This window comes from Rana temporaria, chromosome 13 (assembly GCF_905171775.1).
Source record: "Rana temporaria chromosome 13, aRanTem1.1, whole genome shotgun sequence".
NCBI lineage: Eukaryota > Metazoa > Chordata > Amphibia > Anura > Ranidae > Rana > Rana temporaria.
The window spans coordinates 8,292,440-8,310,294 of record NC_053501.1 but is presented as its reverse complement, the minus strand read 5'-3'; the positions used below and the strand labels follow the sequence as shown (position 1 = coordinate 8,310,294).

The window sequence follows — 17,855 nt, the reverse complement described above, 5'->3', positions numbered from 1 at the left end:
ATGGTCAGTAGGAAGAACACTCCTTATGCCCCGTACACACCATCACTTTATGTGATGAAAAAAAACGACACTTTCTGTGAAGTAAAAAATGACGTTTTTGAAACTTCAATTTTCAAAGACGAAGTTGCATACACACCATCGTTTTCTCACAATGATCTTGCAAAGTCAGGTTACGTTCCACCACGTTTTACCATTGAAGCTAGCTTCTGGGCATGCGTAGATGAAAAAACGTCTTAGAAAACGACGTTTTTTGCTACACACGGTCAATTTCTGTGAGGTAAAAAGTGCACTTTTGAAAAACGACACATAAAATTGAAGCATGCTTCAATTTTTTTCTGTCGTTTTTTAGAAGACATAAAACGACGTTTTTGCCCACACACGGTCAATTAAATTGACGTTTTTGAAAATGACGTTTTTTTCCATCGCAGAAAGTGATGGTGTGTACGCGGCATTACACTTGTGGTCATTGGGAAGAATTACCCCCTTACAGATTAACAAAGATTACAAAGATTAATGTGTCAGTGGGAACTTACCTGAGAGGCAGAAATTAATCATTGCTCAATGACCCCCTAGCACCCTCTGGAGGAACCCTAGGTTTCCATGGAACCCAGGTTGAGAAGCCCGGCTTTAAGGTTTTTCCAGCCAAAAATCAGTTATAAAATGATATACACACCGGGCTACAAAGAAATGCAAGACATCGGATGGCGCTTTAAACCATAACTGCTAAAATGCTCCTGTATATTCTGTACAGTACTGGGGTCTGCTCTGGGCCCAGATCTAGAATTCTCTAGGAAGTATATATATAAAAAAATAATAATATTTAAGAGCAGTGTGACCCCACCTCATGGATCCGTGCTACCGCACATAGGAGGATCACTTCCTTTGGAAAGCGGTCTAACCCTTGTTTAAAAAGGGACAGAGCGGTCAGAGGTTGGTCCATCCGTACATATACCTGCAAAAAAAAAAAAAAATGTGGTTCAATCACGCAGCTCACCAATTACTGGGTCACATTGGAAGAAGAGTAATGCTCTTGGGCTGCGCAAAAAATACACTAACACACATTATATATACACACACACATACACACACACACACACACACACACACACACATATATATACATATACATATACACACACACACAACTAGTCCATGAAAAACAGGTTCTAAAAGGCCAAGCTCCCCCAGTGATATATCATTCTTATTTTGACCTCCCCAGTTGATAAATCTGACATCAAGTTCTAGATAAGCTCACGATTTGCAAACACTTACCTTTCCCAGGTACAGAAGCGTGTCCACCATATCCTGATGTACAAGAGCCGATTTAAACTGATTCTCTGCTTCACGGAACAGCCCCAGCCTGTATGAGAAATACAGAGAAACAATTTATCCGTTTACGGATTCTTCAAACATTTCTCAGTACCCTGGTGGCATTTATGCAGTACTTTACAAGTCCCCTGAGGAAGCCAGCGATTGGTGAAACCTGTTGAGCTGAAGTAACTGCACATACATTATGGCCGCATGTATCCCCCATGATGGTTTTATGAATATTGCAGTTTTTAATATTTGAACATCACAATAAAATTTTGATAACACACCATATATACTCTCAAGGTCCTAGCGCTGTGTTGTGTGTGTTAAATAATTGCATAATAGTTTGTGACTGTGGTGGGGGCATTCGAGTGTTCCTCTGGTGCAGAGACTGATATGAATAGCTCAGTAATCCCCGTTGAAAATTGCAGAATATATGTCAGAGCTCTACCAATGTACAATAATATTAGTATGGGTGACTGTAGTGGGGGCATTTCACACAACGATTAATAAAGAGAATTTCTTACCAGGGACCAGCTGAGATTTGAATCATGTATAGACAGGCTCAACGTACCCAAGGTGATCGATTGATCAACTCGGGTACAACCAGCCTGTTGGATTTGTCCTGTGATTTTCACTATAGCTTCTAGCAATACTCACTGTGTTCTCCTGGTCGGGACAGCTCCCCCACCGTATAGCTCCATGGAAGGGATTCCTCCATCAACACTGACTGTGTTAATGAGGGAATCGTGCAATTTTCAAAAAATAAAATCGCCCCATCTATGGCCAGCTTATGAGGATGCCATCAGTAGTAATTTAACAGCCAATCAGTCAGCACTTAATGCACACCGGTTGTGATAATGAGCCAAATAACAGTTATTGTAGTTAGAAGTCAGATTCCTTACTTTAAAAATTATTGTCCGGAATTAAAATCCAAAGTTTCAGGCAACTAACATTTCCAGGAGGTCAGCAATCTCAACCCACCTATTCTCTTATTTTAGGCATTCCTCAAAAGGACAAAACATATAAAACCTATAATAACAGTTAATTTACACCTCAACTGTGACCTTAATTGAGAAAGCTTAGGGTGTCGCTCCAGGTCTCCATTCAAATAGATTCTGGTGACTCACATTGAAGGGGCGGTGGGCATGGAAAGAGCCCATCCTGGATCAGTACATACGCATGAAGTAAAGACAATTCAAATGCTGCACACCAAAACAGCCCAGGTGTAGGACCAGTGAAAGTGGCTTCAGCTCAGCTCCCGACCGGGCCATGCCCTCAACACGTTTCGCCCCGCCCACAGGATGCAGGGAAAACCGCATTGGAGGGCTAAGGGTGCTTTCGCTTGTCTTATACCTGGGCTGCTCTGGTACACCTCAACTGTGACCTAAATCCTACTTTAAATGGGTTGCAAAGGTAAAAAAAAAAAAAAATCCTAAATAGCTTCCTTTCCCTTAGTGCAGTCCTCCTTCACTTACCTCATCCTTCCATTTTGCTTTTAAAATGTCCTTATTTCTTCTGAGAAATCCTCACTTCCTGTTCTTCGGTCTGTACCTCCACACAGTAATGCAAGGCTTTCTCCCTGGTGTGGAGTGTTGTGCTCGCCCCCTCCCTTGGACTACAGTAGAGTCAGGATGCTCTCTACGTTGCAGATAGAGAAAGGAGCTGTGCGTTAGTGGGCGTCCTGACTCTCCTGGAGTCCAAGGGAGAGGGCGAGCACGACACTCCACACCAGGGAGAAAGCCTTGCATTACTGTGTGGAGTTACAGACAGAAGAACAGGAAGTGAGGATTTCTCAGAAGAAATAAGGACATTTAAAAGCAAAATGGAAGGATGAGGTAAGTGAAGGAGGACTGCAGTAAGGTAAAGGAAGCCATTTAGCAAAAAAAATTGTACCTTTACAACCCCTTTAAATCCTCAATAAATAAATAAATAATATTATTATTATTATTATTATTATTATTATTATTATTATTAAGAATAATACAGAGGGCATTCCTTGTTAGAGAACCTAAAACATACAATTTTTATTTTTGCTGGCAAATCAGTTTTTGCCTTCTTACTGGAGTAGGGGGTCCAAGAAAGAATCCAATTGGCTGCGATGGACAGGTCTCTCACTTCAAACACTGCAAGACTGGGGAAGACATCTTACCTGTAATAACACTTTCCCAGCTGAACCTTCCACCACCAGTCCTTGAACTGAGCGTGTTCTGTGGCCAGGGCAGCCAACTCTAGAGCCTAAAACACAAACAGGTCCATCTTAATGTCTGATTGGAATGTTCCTTTAGTGGAAATACAATTCAACGAAAAAAAAAATCTTGCTATTGTAAAGTACTGAAAGATATTATGAATTTACCAGAAGTGTGTATTGTACTGTCTATGGAGAAGTGACAGTGCCAACAAAAGAAAAAATGCAGGATGAAGAATTGACATATTCATAACAAATTATCTGTATGTGTAAAGTATGTGACATGCTGCAGAAAAATACTAAATGGTCATTATATTCCATCTCCTGAGACCCAGAGAACTAAATCTGCCAAATTCTACCAAACATTAAAACAATCCTTTCACATTGAGATCTATTCAACAGAAGAAAGTTATTTATTAAAAATAGAATCCTTACATTTTTCACATCATTTTCATGATGGAAGATGTATTCAAACAGTGTCTGAAAAAAAAAAAAAACAGTAATATCGGTCAGTATTAGGTAATGTACATCTCTCTTATTACCAGTTAATTCTGGCTGTTTATTTGCACCCCGAACCACTGTGCCCCCGGCAACCCCAAACCACTGAGCCCCCGGCAACCCCAAACCACTGAGCCCCCGGCAACCCCAAACCACTGAGCCCCCGGCAACCCCAAACCACTGGACCCCCGGCAACCCCAAACCACAGAGCCCCCGGCAACCCCAAACCACTGAGCCCCCAGCAACCCCAAACTGCATTCAGAGTTCAGCTTTTTGTAAGGCAGAGTTAACGTCCAATTAATGTAATCATGTCCCCAGAATGACATTTCCCATGAGCTCTTTTCCCACACATAGTGGGCGTGTGTAGGCTCTTGGGAATCAAGACAACAAGGTGGTTTTGCAGGAAATGAATGTATGCATGTGGAGAGAGACATAAGAGTTCTACAGTCCACCAGTGTTTCTCAACTCCAGTCCTCAAGGCGCCCCAACAGGTCATGTTTTCAGGTTTTCCATTATTTTGCTTGGGTGATTTGATCAGTTTCGCTGCCTTAGTAATTACTACAGCCGTTGTATCTAAGGGAAATCCTGAAAAAATGACCTGCTGGGGCGCCTTGAGGACTGGAGTAGAGAAACACTGATCTATACTACTTGGGATTTTAGTTCAGAAAAAGGCACTGTGTTGCCAGCTCAAACAGGTAAGTAAAGAGCACACCAGATTTGACAGATCACATATTTTTCTGTAATTTTTAAAAGGGATAAGGCATAGAGTAGGGGTAGACAACCTCGGCATGGGTGTCCGCTATATAGGGCAAGGGGGGGCAATTGACCCCCCTGGAAAATCGAGAAGGTGTTGAAGAGTCTTGTGGTCGTGGACTGTCTGAAGGGGGAGTCCATCTGTGCTGAAGGGGGAGTCCATCTGTGCTGAAGGGGGCGTCTGTGCTTAACGGGGGTCCATCTGTGCTGAAGGGGGGTCTGTGCTGAATGAAGGGGTCCATCTGTGCTGAATGGAGGGGTCTGTGCATTCTCTAGGCTATATTTATATGGGCATGGAGTGAAGCTGAATTATCTCAAGAGCTATTTCACACTGCCAGCTTGCCGTGTTAAATGCGATTGTGTATTGCCGAACCCAAAGCGCCCCCCCCCCCCCCCCTGAAAAAGTTTCAGCGGACGCCCATGAACCTCGGCCCTCCAGCCCGGACAATCACAGGCATGACTCCTAGAGACAGAGGCATGATGGGATTTGTAGTTTCACCACAGCTGGAGGGCCAAGTTTTGCCTACCCCTGGCATAGGGAATGGTGGAGAGGCAGTTGCGCTGTACTGTGTGTTCCCAGCTCACTTTCTACTTGGGGGTTGGGAGTTTCTTGCAGCGTGCCTACTGATGGTACCAACATCTGTAGCCTAGAGTCATGCTGTCTTATGTTGGTGTTCCTCCCCTACTTGGACGTTGGGTGTGGCTGGGTCCACTACCCTCTCGGCTGATTTCACTAAAGTCATGCAGGACTTATGACCCAATTACCCAGTTATTTGGTGACGCTGATTGGAGAGGCCACAAACAGGCCCCCAAGCCCTTTCCAGCAGATTCTGTATACAGTTTACCTGTACCCTTAGTGGCTTCTGAGGCCACAGTGTGATTTTGGGTTACTAAAATCCTCATCGGATATGCTTACCCTTAAGAAGTTAGACTACCGCTATTAATTTAAAGGAGACCAGACAGATCTTCTTGATAAAGTGCACACTACCCTAAAGCTAGAGGATCAGCCTGTTGCTTCTACACGTGCCGTTTCCATACCTTTGGTTAATGGGGTCCCAAAGGCCACAAAGACTTTTCTGTATGCACCCACTTTTCCAGCTCTTTTTCCACAAAGATTAAAGCACCCTGAAGGGTTGTCCAAAAGTGCCCCCCACCCACGCAGGCACAGGGAGAACATGCATACTCCAGGCAGATGGTGTCGTGGTCGTGTTATACGCCGATAAATACGGTAAAAAACTGACAGGGGCTCCAATCCCTCTCCACTCTGTCCAACACTAAAGAAAAAGTTTTGCCTTTAGTTGTACTTTAGGGAGGAGGAAGCAACCTTCAAGGCATACCTGCTCTCAACTTACTCCATTGCTTTATCTGTTATGTCCCAAGTTTGGAGCGCAGTCTAGTCTCATTTAGCAAAACACATTTTGCAGAGGGTTCCTGTTGCTCCAATGCGGCTTTACATTCTTTTTGTTTGCCAAAATGTATGCAAACAAAAGTTTCGTTTTTTAAGCAAATTGCTGAAACGGTTTAGACTTTTGTTTTACAAGGAATTTTTTTTTGTATTATATTGTTCTGTGGATTGCTCATATCCATCTTACTTTTTCTAGTTGTGAATTGATCTGAGCCAATCCTATTTTTACTTTGAAAGTAGAACTCCAACCCAGCGGGACTCTTATACCCAGCCTGCCAATATCAGAGATTAGCTACTCCCTAGTGAACAATACAAAAAAATTCTAGATGGATCTCTCCAGGACGCCGCTGACTTTCAATAAACGCCGCAGCATAAAGTACAGACGTCTGAAGTGTTAGAATGAAACTCTAGGGAGCCGCTGGTGATCCGATGTAGGATGTGAAGGATGCTATATGAAATCAAAAGCATTTTACAGCATTTCTCAATGAGGCCTCCAGACTGTTTAATATTAATAATGGGAAAAAGACTAAAACAGATTTATTTTTTAGAGCTCTCTAGCCATGAGTAAGGAATAAAAGGCTGATAGAGAATAACAGTCAACTCTCCTACCAAACACTCGGTTTCAATTACGTTGAAGCGACACCTTCTACTTCACATCATTTAATTTGGTTTAAATACAATTTAATATTGGTATATTTCAAATTGGCTTTTGTGCAGACTAACCTTGGCCAAGTTGGGACTTCGTGCATATTTAGACAAATTTAATCTCGACAGATTGATAAAAGGCCCATCTGGATTCGTCAGCATTGAGGCCTAATGAAGAAAACGCAGAAAAATTATATTAAAGTGGAACTTCAGTCATTTTTTCATCTATTACTGTATATACTTGAGTACAAGTCGACCTAAATACAAGCCGAGGCACCTAATTTTACCACAAAAAAAAAAAAAATGGGAAAAAACGTATTGACTCGAGTATAAGCCTAGGGTTGGAAACGCAGCATCTACTGGTAAAATGTTTTTGAATATTTATATCAAAGAAAAACAGTAAACTAGCTCTGTAGGTGGAAAAGAGGGTCAACAATGCCCATCTGCAGCTTCACTGTGCCCATCTGCAGCCTCACTGTGCCCACCTGTATCATCAGTGCCCAGCTGCAGCCTCACGTACCTTTGACTACAAATATCAGGTATCTCCCGATGTGTCATGCAACTGTAGTCTTAACTGTTCGGTGGCCATCCACTGTAACAAAGCCTCCTACAGGGATACCACATGTGGGACTTTTTGGGAGCCTAGCCGTGTACGGGACCCTGAAAACCAAGCATCGCCTTCAAGATTTCGAAGGGCATAAATTTTAGATTTCACTCCTCACTACCTATCACAGTTTTGAAGGCCATAAAGATGCCAAGATGGGACAACCCCCCCCCCCCCCCCAATGACCCTATTTTGGAAAGTAGACACCCCAAGCTATTTGCTGAGAGGAATGGTGAGTATTTTACAGCTCTTATTTGTTTTTGAAAACAAAGAAAGAAAATAAAAAATAGAATTTTTTGTACTCACCGTAAAAACCTTTTCTTTGTCGTCCATGGACGGACACAGCTTCCTTAAATCTTGACTTGTGGGTTATGTTCCTGTTCTATACAAGTCAAGATTTAAAGGAGGCTGTGTCCGTCCATGGACGGAAAGGAAAGAAAAGGAAAAAGGAAAGGAAAGGAAAGGAAAGGAAAGGAAAAAGGAAAGAAAAGGAAAAAGGAAAAGAAAAAAAGGAAAGGAAAAGAAAAAAGGAAAGGAAAAGAAAAAAGGAAAGGAAAGGATAAACGGAAAGGAAAGGATAAACGGAAAGGAAAGGATAAACGGAAAGGATAAAAGGAAAGGAAAGGATAAAAGGAAAGGAAAGGATAGGAAAGGATAAACGGAAAGGATAAAAGGAAAGGAAAGGAAAAAAGGAAAGGAAAGGAAAGGAAAGGAAAAAAGGAAAGGAAAAAAGGAAAGGAAAAAAGGAAAGGAAAAAAGGAAAGGAAAAAAGGAAAGGAAAAAAGGAAAGGAAAGAAAAGGAAAAAAGGAAAGGATAAAAAGGAAAAAAGGAAAGGATAAAAAAGGAAAGGAAAGGATAAAAAAGGAAAGGAAAGGATAAAAAAAGGAAAGGAAAGGAAAGGAAAGGAAAGGAAAGGAAAGGAAAAAAAAGGAAAGGAAAGGAAAAAAAGGAAAGGAAAAAAAGGAAAAGGAAAAAAAGGAAAGGAAAGGATAAAAGGAAAGGAAAGGATAAAAGGAAAGGAAAGGACAAAAGGAAAGGAAAGGACAAAAGGAAAGGACAAAAGGAAAGGAAAGGACAAAAGGAAAGGAAAGGATAAAAGGAAAGGAAAGGATAAAAAGGAGAGGATAAAAGGAAAGGAAAGGATAAAAGGAAAGGAAAGGATAAAAGGAAAGGATAAAAGGAAAGGAAAGGATAAAAGGAAAGGAAATGATAAAAAGGAGAGGATAAAAGGAAAGGATAAAAGGAAAGGATAAAAGGAAAGGAAAGGAAAAGAAAGGAAAAAGGAAAAGGAAAGAAAATATTGCAAAAAATAAGGGGGTAAATCTTTCAGAGGGCAAGTGGTTAAGATAAAAGTATTCTTATCCTTCAAACTTTGCAACCACATACATATTCATGATAACATACAGTATCTGAAACATTAGCAACATTCCAAAATTAACTTAAAATTGTGTTTACCGTTCCGAGGCGGATATGCCTTCCAGAAGCACTGGTGATTGGTCGAGCAGTGCTTGCGGTTCGGGGGGTCCTGATTGCTTGTTCCATAGTGCCAGGGCGACCAGACTGTGTACCGGGTCGAATAAAGCCTGTCAAAGGTCTGCCGGATTGGGTGACGGGTCTAAAAAAACAAAACAAAGTCCACCAGCATTAATAATAAGAAATCAATAGTTGCATCTGTCATTTCCATAGACGCTTCCAGGGAAAGGATTACAGATGAGAAGGCTGAAGTGGAAAGCATTGGAGGCAACAAGAAGTGGAAAGCATTGGAGGCAACAAGAAGTGGAAAGCATTGGAGGCAACAAGAAGTGGAAAGCATTGGAGGCAACAAGAAGTGGAAAGCATTGGAGGCAACAAGAAGTGGAAAGCATTGGAGGCAACAAGAAGTGGAAAGCATTGGAGGCAACAAGAAGTGGAAAGCATTGGAGGCAACAAGAAGTGGAAAGCATTGGAGGCAACAAGAAAACTTCTTACCTGACCGCTGGACTCGGCCCCTCGATTTTCCTCGCCGTTGCCTGTCTGATGCTGGTCCCGGGACCTGTAAATAATTAATTTCATTTGTTCACTGCAGCTGTGTAAATCTGTTCACTGAAGAGATACGCGTCCTGAGCCGCCTCTAAATTATAAATGCGCAGCAATATTACTAGTCCTCAGGTAAAAAGAAAAGGAATTCCAGCTTTTTGATGCTGCAAACTGCAACTAAACGTAGCGAGTCCGTCAGGATAGAAATATAGTGGTCGACGTTGTCAACTCATTTCTAAAGCCTCGTACACACGCTTAGAAATTTAGACGACCGAACGTCCATTAGTTGTTGCTTTCTAGTCTCATGTCGAAAGTGAAGAGGTTACTCACAAAACGAAAAATTTACGTACGTCAGAATACAACGTCAGAAGCGATGTAATGTGTTGAATAGTTTTGTATGAATTCTTTTGTTTCTGAGCATGCGTAGTCTTGCTCGTACGAAAAATCGGACGTTGAGTTCACATCCGACAAGAATTTTATAGTCTGCACATCCAGCTTTTGTCTGACGAAATGCGAAATCGGCTGTCAAACACACCGTACTAAGGATCCAAAAATTGTCAGAGAGCTCACTGTATGAATTTTTCCATCCCAAATGATTTTTCATATCGTGTGTATAGGCCTTAAGGGTGCAGACATCAGACCTTGCATGCGTAATATGCTATGGCATTGGCACTTGAAGTATCCACCAAAGGTATGTGTGACAGTAGCCCAATTGGAAGATTGAGACAGAGGGTTGTCACCCTATAACATGAAGTGCCTGAACAAGGATCTTCATTGCAGGATAACCAGGCATGATTTCAATGAAATCTGCAGATTTAAAAAAGGAAAAAAACTGCTTTTGAAATCATGTTAACCGCAGCAGTTAAAGGGTCACTAAAGGAAAATTTTTTTTAGCTGAAATGACTGTTTACAGGGCATAGAGACATAATAGTTAACTGATTCCTTTTAAAAATGATTAAAAATAGATAAAAAAACAATCATATATTGTGCCTGCAGTGTAGTTTCGTTTTTGCTGTTGTTTGCTGGTTCTCTGATGTACAGAGAGCCACTAGAGGGCAGTTAGCCAATAGAGAGCAGTGATACTTTGTCTAAAACTCCTCAGCACCAATCCAGTTTCGTTTTACACACAGTAATCACACCTCCTTGATTAGTGACCACCGTGAGAAATCTCCCAGTACTGTGGTTATCAGGAAACAGGCAACCAGGAAGTGTCCAAAACAGAGAGGATTTACAGCAACATCAAAGCAAAAACGAACAATGAGGACATGAAACCAGGACTGCAGCAAGGTAAAGGAAGCTATTTAGCTAAAAAAAAAAATTCCTTTAGTGTCCCTTTAAGCACCGCATGAACGATATCATGATCAATGAGAAATTGCCGGCCCTTGCTTCAGACACCCACAACAAATTTCTCAGGGTATGGCAACCATGAATAACGTACTCCCAATCTTCGACAATAGACTTCTTTCAATTTAAGGGTTTCCCGCTGCATCCCCCACTGGACTCTTCTCTCCCCCCCTTTTTTCCCCCCTTTTTCTTTTTTTTTTCTCTTCTCTACCTTTCTTTTCTTTCTAATTTCTCTCTTATGCCTCAGTTACTGTTATATAATTTTTTAAAAAAAATTTGCACTAAATGGTTACATACCACCATTTATGTATAATATATTTGCATATATAGGCAGCCTCTTTCTTTTTGATTGTACTATTTTGTACTTTACTTGCGCATCTAATCTGCCTTGATCTTATTTCACCATGTACCATAATCTGGAGCAATGACTACTTTCATGTTGTTGTGGTGTTGTTTATATCCCACTAATGGCATCCCTCTGTTGGGATCCGCCAAAAAGGCCCGAGGACACTTTGGCTCCTTTCCTGCACCCCCGTACCTCAGGCCAAATGGAGGTACTGCAGGCCAATGTTCGGCTTTTCCCGGCTTCTGCGCCCCTGTACCTCAGGCCAAATGAGGTACTGCAGGCATATTTTTGTCTCTGCTAGGCTTCTACGCCCCCGTACCTCAGGCCAAATGCTAGTTTTTCGAGTCAACACTCGCAAACCGAGTCAGGATAAAAAAAAAAAAAAAAATGCACTGCCGCTGTACTGACGACACCAGCAGGGAAGGGGTTAACATCAAGGGCGAGCAAAAGGGTTAAATGTATCCCTAGTGGGTGCTTGCTAACTGTAGGGGATGCGTTTCAACTGTGGGAAGACAGATATCTATGTTCATGCCTAGCAGAAACACAGGATTTTTGGTTTCCCTACTGACAGAATGGCGATCTGCCTTGTTTACATAGGCAGACCGCCATTCTGTTTGTGTCAAGAACAATCATCGTGTCTCAGCAGACATCGGACCCGCTGATTGGCTCCCGCTGTGTTCAATCATAGCAGGAGCGCGTTGCCGGCGGCGTGCGTGCCCAAGACCGGGAAGTGTCAGGATCATGTACCCGTTCGTGATTCTGCGCACGGGAGCCGCTGCCCCACAGTAAATGTACGGGAGGTGGTCAGCAAAAGGTTAATGGCATGTCAGTCTTAGTCCAGAGGGTTCAAGATGGAGTTGGCCCTCCCTTTGGAGTTATAACTCTTCTGGGAAGGCGGTCATTATATATAATGTGGCAACACAGGGTTTGACAAAATTTGCTTAGAATCTAGGAGCCAGCTAAAAAAGTTAAAGTGGTTGTAAACCCACTATTTGGACTTTTACCTACAGGTAAGCCTACAACATGGCTTACCTGTAGGTAAGGAGAATATCTCCTAAACCTGCACGGTTTAGGAGATATTACCCCCGCAATGCGGGTGTCAGGGTACTAGCTCCATCTCTGACAGATTCTCGCACATGCCCAGTAGAATGACATTTCGGCGCATGCCTGTGCGTGGTTTGCGCGCACGCATGCGCGGTACGGCAGCGCGCCGTGTGCGTGGAAGCGCGCACGTGCACGTATGCGGCAACCCTGGGGCCAATCAGAGGCCGGACATTCCTATTTAAACCAGCAGCCTTCCCTGAACAGGTTGCTGGTTTGTCTTCAGCTCCTATGTGTTTACCTGTTGCCGTACCTGCCTGTTTTGACCCGGAATTCCTGACGACTCTCCTCTCACCCGGAACCTCTGACCCTTTGGCTAACGTTACCTGGATTGCTGTTGTATCCTGCCCCTTGACCTCGGCTTGCTCTCATGGACTCCCTCTGAACTCTCCTGCCCTTGACCCTCAGCTTGTGACTCGGATTTGCCCTCATCTCCTGTGGACCCTACCAGACTCACCTACCAGTTCCTGCCTGACCAACGCTTGTCTCCAGTCTTCTGCACCTGCCCTGCTTCTGTCAGCTGTACCAAGTCTTCCTGCCAGCTCCCGGCGTCGGTGCCTCCTTGTGCCGTCCCTCCTCTGTCCCAACTCCAGGGAGTGGTCTGCACAGGGTCGCAAAGGTGAGCCGCCCTCAGCATCTCGGTCTCGGTGAGTACAGGTTCTGACAGTACAAACCAGCCAGATGTCTGAGACCGACAGGGCGCGCTCACCCTTTGAGACGCTGTGCCAACAGGTCTCCGCCTTAACAGAGGCAGTCCAGAAGCTTCAGGAAGGCTACCTCCAGATTGATGGCCGCCTCCAACAACTGGCCGGTTCCCCAGGTCCATCCACTGCGGCCCTAGCCTCTTCACCCGGACCTTCTGCTGCCCAAGCTCCTGCAAGCCCTGCCATGATGGGGAGTAATCCCGAACCCCGGGTCTCCATGCCCGAGCGATTCTCAGGCGACCGCCGGAAATATCGGGCTTTCAAGAATGCCTGTTCCCTTTACCTGGCCTTGCAACCTAGAACTTTTGCGACCGAAGCTGTTAAGGTTGGATTCATAATCTCTCTCCTTTCTGAGGAGCCTCAAGCATGGGCACACTCCTTAATGGAACAACGCAGTCCAATACTTGACTCTATGGACACCTTCTTCACCCACATGGGGAAATTATACGACGACCCCCTACGTGCAGCCACCGCAGAGGGTACTCTGCACAGCTTAAATCAAGGGAGACGGCCGGTGGAAGACTACACCGCCGAATTTAGAAAGTGGTCTGCTGACACAGGCTGGAATGAGTTGGCCCTCAAGTACCAATACCGCCAGGGCCTCTCTGAGAACCTAAAGGATGAGCTTGCAAGGTCGGCACCCCCTGCCTCTCTGGAGGATTTAATCCAAACCGCCACTCAGCTGGATAGGCGCCTTCGAGACCGTCGTTCGGAGAGGTTCCAGTCCAACCGGCCTAACTGGGTTCCACCAAGATATGCTCCAGTACCTCCGCCTCACCCAGCTCCACCAAACACCTCATTACCCGACCCAGAGCCGATGCAGCTTGGTATAGTACGGGCCCCTCTGACTCCAGAAGAAAGACTCCGGAGGCGTCAATCTAACCTCTGTCTGTACTGCGGAGCCGCCGGACACTTTTTGCGCACTTGCCCAGTAAGGCCTTGTAAGTCGAAACCTCCATCTGCTATCAATTTCCCTGTTACCAGTTTGCCTCAGACTTATGTTATCCTCTTTCTTTCCCTACAGCTCCCGGAAGGGGCAACACGTCTGCCGGCGATAATTGATTCCGGGGCCTGCAGCTGCTTCTTGGACTCATCCTTGGCCCAAAAGCTGCGTATCCCCTGCCGTACCAAGGATTTTCAGCTGCAAGTTCATCTGGCTGATGGCTCTCTTCCCCGTTCCGGATTGATTACCCAGGAAACCCTTCCTCTTTGTGCCATCTCAGATTCTGGGCACCGGGAGTTCCTCTGTTTGGACTTGATCCCGTCCCCCATGTTCCCTATCATTCTGGGTCTCCCTTGGCTACAAGTTCATCTGCCCTGCATTGATTGGCTCAAGAAAGAAGTCAGCTTCCCTTCCACCTACTGTTCCCAGCACTGTCTCGCACCCGCTCCAGTCGCCTGCTCCACGCTAGCTACTCCACCTGAAGACCTACAGCATGTTCCTCCAGCCTACCTAGACTTCAAGGATGTCTTTGACAAAAAACAAGCCGATTGTCTCCCACCACATCGGTCATATGACTGCCCCATTGACCTCTTGCCCGGATCTGAAATTCCCTTTGGGCGCATATTCCCCTTGTCAGAGACTGAGTTGAAGACCCTCAAGGTCTATATTGAAGAAAATTTAAGTAAGAAGTTCATCCGTCCCTCCTCCTCGCCAGCGGGGGCGGGGATCTTCTTTGTCGAGAAAAAAGATGGATCGCTTAGACCCTGCATTGATTATAGGGAGTTAAACAAAATTACCATCAAGAACCGGTACCCCGCTGCCTCTAATCCCCGAGCTCTTTCAAAGGTTCCGATCAGCTCAGGTTTTTTCTAAATTGGACCTCCGGGGCGCCTACAATTTGGTCCGAATAAGGGCAGGAGATGAGTGGAAGACTGCGTTCAGGTCCAGATTCGGGCACTTCGAGTATCTGGTCATGCCCTTTGGGCTCTGTAATGCGCCCGCCACCTTCCAGCATCTAGTCAATGACATTTTTCGACAATTTTTAGATGACTTCCTCGTAGTCTACTTGGACGATATTCTCATCTTTTCAGCCACAAAAGAATTACATCGGCAACATGTCAGGCAGGTTCTCACCATCTTGAGACAACACCGGCTTTATCTCAAATCAGAAAAATGCGAGTTCGAAAAGACATCAGTGCAATTTTTAGGATTTATCATTTCTGTGCATGGGGTAGCCATGGATCCCCAGAAAATCAGTGCTATTCAGGAGTGGGCACCTCCAACAGACAAAAAGGGCGTTCAGCGCTTCATTGGCTTCGCCAATTTTTATAGACGATTCATCATCGGTTTTTCATCAATTGTTTCTCCCATCACCAAGTTGACCCGCCAGGGGCACCGCTTCCAGTGGCCACAAGAGGCTCAGGAGGCCTTTATCAAACTCAAAACGGCCTTTACCTCGGCACCTGTACTTTGTCATCCGGATTCTACGTTACCTTTTGTTCTAGAAGTGGACGCCTCGGAATCTGCTACAGGCGCTATTCTTTCCCAGAGACAGGGACCGAAGTCGCTTCTTCACCCAGTAGCCTACGCCTCTCGGAAACTAAGTCCTCCTGAGCGCAATTACGACGTAGGCGATAGAGAACTACTGGCCATAAAATTTGCACTGGAGGAGTGGAGGTACCTGCTGGAGGGGGCAGCGCATCCCATTATCATTTTCACTGACCACAGGAACCTGGAATACTTACGGTCTGCAAAACGCCTTAGGCCCAGACAAGCCCGTTGGGCTCTTTTTTTTGCTCGCTTCAATTTCCATATTACCTATCGTCCTGGCGCAAAAAATGGAAAAGCTGATGCCCTCTCCAGGATGTTTCCAGAGACGCCCGATACTTCCGAGCCCAGCACGATCCTGTCACCTCAAAATTTTTTGCTTCTCCCTCAAACAGATTTGTTGACTGCTCTAAAGACCGCATGCCAACGGTGCCCTGATCATGAGGTTTCCTCCTTGGAGAAAAAGGACGACCTGCTGTGGTCTCGTGGAAGATTTTTGTTCCAACAGAGGCAAGACAGTTAATCCTCAGCACCTTCCATGATCGTAAATTGGCTGGCCATTTTGGTACCCGTAAAACTTCCGAACTGATCTCTCGCTCCTTCTGGTGGCCTAAATGGAGGTCCGACTGCAAGGATTATGTCTCTTCCTGCATTCGCTGCCAGCGGAGTAAGGGGCCAAACACGAAGACCTGGGGGCTGCTGAAACCCCTTCCTATCCCAGAACGGCCCTGGATTGACATCTCCATGGACTTTATTGTCGATTTGCCTCCTTCAGCCGGGTTTACCACGATCCTAGTCGTGGTGGACCGTCTGTCCAAGATGGCGCATTTTTTGCCCATGGTGGGTACGCCCTCCGCGGCAGACACAGCCAAAATCTTTTTTAAAGAGATTATCAAGCTCCATGGAGTGCCCAAAAGCATAGTATCTGACAGAGGTACTCAATTCACATCCAAATTTTGGAAGGAACTTTGCAGAGCTTTGGAAGTGAAGATCTGTCTGTCCTCGGCCTATCACCCTCAAAGTAATGGCCAGACAGAGCGCACTAATCAAACGCTAGAACAGTATCTACGATGCTTTTGCTCAGTCTCCCAAGACGATTGGTCCTCCTTGTTATCTACAGCCGAGTTCGCTTACAATAATTCCATACATTCTTCCACAAACCAAACCCCGTTCTGGGCTAACTTCGGTTTCCACCCTTCCTTTTTGCCGGACTCCATCCCGGAAACATCTGTGCCAGCGGTCCAGGAACGTGTGACCTGCATCCAGCAAAACTTTCAGAAGTTACAGGAAAGCATGCAGCAAGCTCAGCAGGACTATAAGAGGTTCCATGACAAGGGGAGGAAGGATTGCCCTGTCTTCAAAGTGGGTGAGAAGGTCTGGCTATAAGCCATCAACCTCAAGTTACCTATTCCCTCTCGGAAGCTGGGTCCAAGGTTCATCGGGCCATTTGAGATCAGGCGAGAAATCAACCCAGTAGCTTTTGAGTTGGCTTTACCCAGGTCCTACAAGATCCACCCTGTGTTTCACGCCTCTCTGCTTAAGCCCGTTGTGTCTGACCCCTTCAACGGTAGAGAAGAACTGCCACCTCCACCAGTGGAGATTGAGGGTGAAAAAGAATTTGAGGTGGAGGCTATCTTGAGCTGCAGGAAAAGAGGAAGGCAGTTGCAATACCTTATAAAGTGGAAGGGATATCCCCCTGAAGATAACTCTTGGGAGCCTTCCCGGAATCTCCATGCCCCTCGCCTGATTCGGGCCTTTCACCTGGAACACCCGGAGTTAATGACCAGTTTGGGCGTCCGGAGTCCGCCCCTTGGGGGGGGGCACTGTCAGGGTACTAGCTCCATCTCTGACAGATTCTCGCACATGCCCAGTAGAATGACATTTCGGCGCATGCCTGTGCGTGGTTTGCGCGCACGCATGCGCGGTACGGCAGCGCGCCGTGTGCGTGGAAGCGCGCACGTGCACGTATGCGGCAACCCTGGGGCCAATCAGAGGCCGGACATTCCTATTTAAACCAGCAGCCTTCCCTGAACAGGTTGCTGGTTTGTCTTCAGCTCCTATGTGTTTACCTGTTGCCGTACCTGCCTGTTTTGACCCGGAATTCCTGACGACTCTCCTCTCACCCGGAACCTCTGACCCTTTGGCTAACGTTACCTGGATTGCTGTTGTATCCTGCCCCTTGACCTCGGCTTGCTCTCATGGACTCCCTCTGAACTCTCCTGCCCTTGACCCTCAGCTTGTGACTCGGATTTGCCCTCATCTCCTGTGGACCCTACCAGACTCACCTACCAGTTCCTGCCTGACCAACGCTTGTCTCCAGTCTTCTGCACCTGCCCTGCTTCTGTCAGCTGTACCAAGTCTTCCTGCCAGCTCCCGGCGCCGGTGCCTCCTTGTGCCGTCCCTCCTCTGTCCCAACTCCAGGGAGTGGTCTGCACAGGGTCGCAAAGG

The 17,855-nt window shown here is 45.6% G+C and overlaps 1 protein-coding gene across 3 annotated transcripts in view; it reads right to left on the bottom strand.

Annotated features, from left to right (window-relative positions):
- Window positions 1-17,855, bottom strand: part of TTC8 (tetratricopeptide repeat domain 8) — a 44,039-nt gene that overhangs the window by 13,039 nt on the left and 13,145 nt on the right. For all 3 annotated transcript variants that reach the window (XM_040332221.1, XM_040332222.1, XM_040332223.1), the window contains 7 exons: window positions 9,374-9,437; window positions 8,861-9,020; window positions 6,879-6,968; window positions 3,935-3,979; window positions 3,464-3,549; window positions 1,273-1,360; window positions 842-952 (listed from right to left, as the gene is read on the bottom strand). In XM_040332221.1, the coding sequence (XP_040188155.1) occupies window positions 842-952; window positions 1,273-1,360; window positions 3,464-3,549; window positions 3,935-3,979; window positions 6,879-6,968; window positions 8,861-9,020; window positions 9,374-9,437 (644 nt within the window). The remainder of the gene's footprint in view (window positions 1-841; window positions 953-1,272; window positions 1,361-3,463; window positions 3,550-3,934; window positions 3,980-6,878; window positions 6,969-8,860; window positions 9,021-9,373; window positions 9,438-17,855) is intronic.